This window comes from Haliaeetus leucocephalus, unplaced genomic scaffold (assembly GCF_000737465.1).
Source record: "Haliaeetus leucocephalus isolate CR32 unplaced genomic scaffold, Haliaeetus_leucocephalus-4.0 Scaffold246, whole genome shotgun sequence".
Lineage (NCBI taxonomy): Eukaryota > Metazoa > Chordata > Aves > Accipitriformes > Accipitridae > Haliaeetus > Haliaeetus leucocephalus.
Window position 1 is genome coordinate 238,264 of NW_010972682.1, and position 4,953 is coordinate 243,216.

A 4,953-nucleotide genomic window follows, 5' to 3' on the forward strand; every position below is an offset into this window, starting at 1 on the left:
TGCTCCTCTGGGTGAAAGTCCTTTTGATGTAATATGACAATGGGAGAATATAACTTTTCCTGATGGTCACCTCGCTTTGGGGAATACAGACATTATCCTCTGCTCTGTCTGTTCTCCAACCAGGAGCGGGAGAGAGGTAAGACTTCCCTGGTACATTTATGAAATGCAATTAAAAACATGCCTCAGTTTGCATTGCAGCGAGAGCTGTGTTGCTACATCCCATCACAAAAGAGCCTGGAGCTAAAAGGGGTCTTAATCCGCTCCCTCAGTGCTCTGCAGCTCACTCTGGGCAGGCATCTCTGTACGCCCCATCCTGCAACAGGCAGTGGGAGCCTAATGGTTAACAAACTCAGTTTAGAGGAAGGTGAGGGACCTGTGTTTGGTCCTTTCCCTGCCAGGGGCACCCAGACCCACAGACCCACTTGCCTGGGTAATGCCAGGGTCAGGACATTCAAGGTGGAAAGGTCCCTGGAGCCAAACTAGTGCTCTGGTTCCCTGGTGAAAAGCTAGCTGAGGTGTTTCTGCCCCTGCTGATCCCAATGCAAAAGTGTCCATACCCTCATCCCCATCTGCTCTGCTTCCCCACGTGTCCTGGCAGCCCATTCCCTGTGCTCTACTGGGGGCCATGGATGGGGCCAAATACACCGGCACATCCATTTATCCAGGCAGCAAGCCGAAAACCTCAACTGAGAAACAAGAAGATCAGTAACAATACTAGAATTAAGATTTTTTCCTTCTTATCCTTTTGCTTCTTTTAAAGGCTTCCATACAGAACTCTTAGAGGTAGCATGTTCAGTTTTACACCTCCTTTCTTGGAAAGAAAACATGTATTTCAATGAACAGCAGAACCAATAATAGCCAGGTTTGTATAAAGCTCTCTCCCAAGACTTAGTCCTGCTGTGGATTCTCCAGTGTCTAATAAGAAGGGCATTTGCTGACATGTGAAGCATGGGTGCAGGTTGTCCATTCAGCTATTGGAGAGGAGGGGGAGTTGTCTGCAGGCGCTCTCCACTCACAGAAAAGAGCAAAAAATGGAGCTTCCAGCAAGGTCTGGGCAGTGCATGCACCTCCTGCAACAGATCAGATCCAAGCAGGAAAACTCACTGTTGTTTATGCAATAAATCCTTTATTCTCTGTGGCTCAGAGGTATTTTAGATGGAATGGAGATACCTTAAAGATGTTTATACTTTCCTGAAAGCCAGGGAAGCAAAGATATCTGAGCCATCTAAGTCACTCGAGAAGCAAGTAGTTGTGCAAGCACAGTTCCCTTGCTTGCAAAAAGTTCTTAAAAAATGTGTTACCAGGCCATTTTCTGCCATCGAGAGGAAGCACGGTGTATCAACCCTCTGCAGACGCCAACACACTCTTAATGAGCATTTGCATTTAATCCCAGGGGAGGGCTGGTAATGCCGTTACACTCCAAGGGCTGTGAATTAAAAGGTAAAATAATGCACTTTCCCAACTCACCTGGCTTCGCTACAGGGCTGCAATGCTCTTTGCTGCTCCCAAAGCTGCAGCACACTTGGTGTAACGTGTAAAGCCATGTTACTGTCAACACCAGCGGCTCCAGGAACCCCTCCTAGACACAAGCAGAGCTTCAGCAACACAGTACCAAGCTCTTCAGCTTGCTTGGTCTCCCAATTCTCCATTTCCCAGGCATGTGGCAGGATGCATGGCCGTGGCAAGGCAGGAAACCTTGGCTCTGCCACCGAGTCACTGCCTGGAATTAGCAACAGCGATGTCTGGCTTCGTGCCGTGCACCCCTCTTTCTGTAAAACCAGAAGGATTACAGTCACCGCAGTGCTAGAGGTCGCTGGGTGAAAGCTGGGATGAGCTATTATTCTTGCTGGAAAGCAGCATCTCACAGCAATAGTTTGCTCTGCCCCGCAGTGAAGACCACGATAGCAGAGCTCCCTTTCAGCAAGACGGCTCACGATGCAACACCAGTCCTTTCATCACGGTACGTAGCAGAAACCTGCCATCCATAGCACAAACATCTCAAAGTGCGCCAAAAACAAGAGCTGCAATGAACTTCTGCATCACCAAAGTGAAGACCGCAAGGCTGCGTTAGACTTTTAAGTTGCTGAGAGCTAATCCTGCTTACTTCTCTTTCCTTTTAATTAGTCCTCGTTAAGCACCGATACATCACAACTCGCTCACCATGAATAACCGTTAATCAAATAGGGTATCAGCTCCAGTTAAGTGCCCATATTTGTTCTTTGTCATTCCCTGCACTAGTAACAGCCTGCATTCCTAACCAGTCCCTGACATAACTAGTTCTTGAGTAACGCTAAGCTCACAAGTCTGTACCAGGCAGAGAGGAGCAAAAGCCTACAGAATGGATGTGACCATGTTTCTGTGGCTCATCGGCACCCCAAGTATATGTAGCCTCACAACCTGTTTTATGAGATTGGCTTCATTGCTGGAAAACCAGAGGCTAGAGCGATGCCATTATGGGCCAAAGTCCCCGAGGATGTCCAGGAGAAAGATTTTCAGAGGAAAAGGTTTCCTAGGACCACAATCCCACCTCCTTTCAGACTCATCCATGACTGGACTTGTTCTCCCCATAATGTCTCCCTTGTTAAAAGCAATATCCCCATAATCTTCTTTGTTAACAAGAAGACAAGAATAGAATAGAACAGAAGTAGAATAGTTCAGTTGGAAGGGGCCTACAGTGATCATCTAGTCCAGCTGACAGTATTGTTACCCACCTTTTGTGGAGGAAAGAACAGGCCTTCACATATCCTTATGGGTCCCTTCCAACTTGGGACTTTCTAGGATTCTATGATATAATTTGAGCAATATGCAACATTTTGCATCAACGTTTCACATCAGTTCAGTGGAACTTGTACGGTTCCTCTGGAGAGGAAAAATATTTGGTTTATCGTACAGCAACAGCCTTTGTCAGACCCAAAAAATGGACTCTCAGTTCTGGTGCTCTGCATCCCTCTGAAATAAAATGGTCATTTCAACTCCAGCTCTACCCTGGGGGAGTGCTCCGCCCAGGTCACAGTGCTTTAAAATAACTACAGAGTCTGCTACCGAGGGGAAAAAAAGAAGCAAGTGCTATCTTTCCAGCAAACCCACCAACCCTAATGGCATAGGGAGCAAAAGGCTTTACAGACATCACCCAGGAATGGGCAAATGTGCCCTAAGCAATGGAAGAAAAAGGAAAATAGACTTGTTGAGCAGTTAGTGGATGGTTTGATGTGAAGAACTGTGCTCCAGAGAAGAAAATCTTCCTTTTGGGGGGATTAACACCAAGAAGTAAAAAGACATTTCTGAAGAGCTGAGTTGGCCAAAATCCCTGTAATTAGAGCACAGCCGGTACTCCAGCTGTGCGCGTCATTTTTTCACACTAGAATTTCTTTCCTGACAGTCATTTCTTGGGGCTGGTTCCCATTTTTCTGGGTAGGAAATCTGTGACTAGGCTGTAAAATTCTGGTAGTCTGAGGGATCGAACTGTAGCAAGTCACTCGGAGATTTGTGCCTCTGAGAGACTCTTCTGCATCCCCTTTTGCCTGGTTATTTAATCACAGCCCACGTCCTGCTATTCAACACAACCCAGCCTCAGGTCCATCTCTAGCTCTACAGAACCCGCCTTGCTTTCTCTCCTCTCCGTGCTGCAGGTGGTAGAACTTGGAGACGAGAGGAGCAACAAGCACCTCTATGGATAGGTCCCCTCGTAAGAAAGCACAGGAGAAAGGGAACAGTGCTTCACGGCATTGCTCAAGACTGATTTATGACCTCCCAAGGGTGGCAGACGCTGCATTCCCCAGCTTTAATAGAGGGGGCAGGGTCTGATGTTCCCTCAACTGGAACACAAATGAAAATAAGCATCAGGTTTCCTAGGACCACAATCCCATCTCCTTCAGTGGGTGATCCTTTGGCCCCCTGCATCTATATATAGATATGTTGTCCCCCTGTCATCCTCTATGGACACAGTGACCGTGGTAGCAATTGCCTGAAGACACCACGGGCAGGGTCAGTCCTTGCAGCCTCCAGCAACTGCCAGTCCATGATGTGGGAACTGCGATCTGTAGCCTTCACCCGGGCTGTCTTTGCAGAATTTCTGGCAACTTTGGTCTTCATCCTCTTTGGCCTGGGCTCTGCTCTGAACTGGCCCTCAGCCTCCTCCCCGAGCATCCTTCAAATTGCGCTGGCTTTCGGCTTGGCCATCGGCACACTGGTCCAAGCCCTGGGGCACATCAGTGGAGCCCACATCAACCCTGCAGTGACGGTGGCTTGCCTCATCGGCTCCCAAGTCTCCTTCCTCCGTGCAGTCTTCTACGTGGTGGCCCAGCTCCTGGGGGCCGTCGTGGGGGCTGCCATTTTACATGAAATCACCCCAGCAGACTCCCGAGAAGGCTTGGCCATCAACAAGGTAAGACTTCAGCCCACGGATGGGCTTGGAAGGGAGGAGGAAAGATTGCACAGGGCTTTTGGGAAGGCTGAGGCATGTGAAGAAGGGGTTTGTAGCCGGCAAAGACCCTCGTTATTTAGCGTTGGGTAGGAAGCCGCTGTCAGCTGCAGCCCAGCACCGTGAGCCTGCTGCACCAAAGATCCTTCCAGGAACAGGGACAAAGGCAGGGCTCCAGGCTGCCTCCTCTACTTCTTAGGACTAAAACCAGAGGTATGATCCAGCTGGCCACATAGACACCTCCCTTAGAAGACAAAGACACCATCATCTCAGTTTTATCTAGGGCTGTATCGACGGGGAACTAGATTCAGAGGAGACCAGGTGTTTAGGGAAGGACACGACCAAAAGTATCACCTCGTGGTTCCTCTTGCCCCAGGCTCATCCCGCTTTCCAGGCTTGGTGTGGGTACGGGCAGCCTTTTCTCCTCTCTGCATTAGCAATGCTGCTATTTCCAGGCTGCTGTGCCAGATTCCCAGCAATGGGAATGTTGTGTCAGGGTGAGGGCGGGGGGGGGGGGGGGGGGGGTAAAACCC

The 4,953-nt window shown here is 49.2% G+C and overlaps 1 protein-coding gene across 1 annotated transcript in view; it reads left to right on the plus strand.

Moving 5' to 3' along the window:
* The first annotated feature begins 4,015 nt into the window (after positions 1-4,015).
* The window catches only part of AQP2 (aquaporin 2 (collecting duct)), a 4,636-nt gene continuing 3,698 nt past the window's right edge, over positions 4,016-4,953 (plus strand). The window contains exon 1 of the mRNA XM_010568503.1: positions 4,016-4,384. Coding sequence (XP_010566805.1) covers positions 4,019-4,384 — 366 coding nt within the window. The 5' untranslated portion in view covers positions 4,016-4,018. The remainder of the gene's footprint in view (positions 4,385-4,953) is intronic.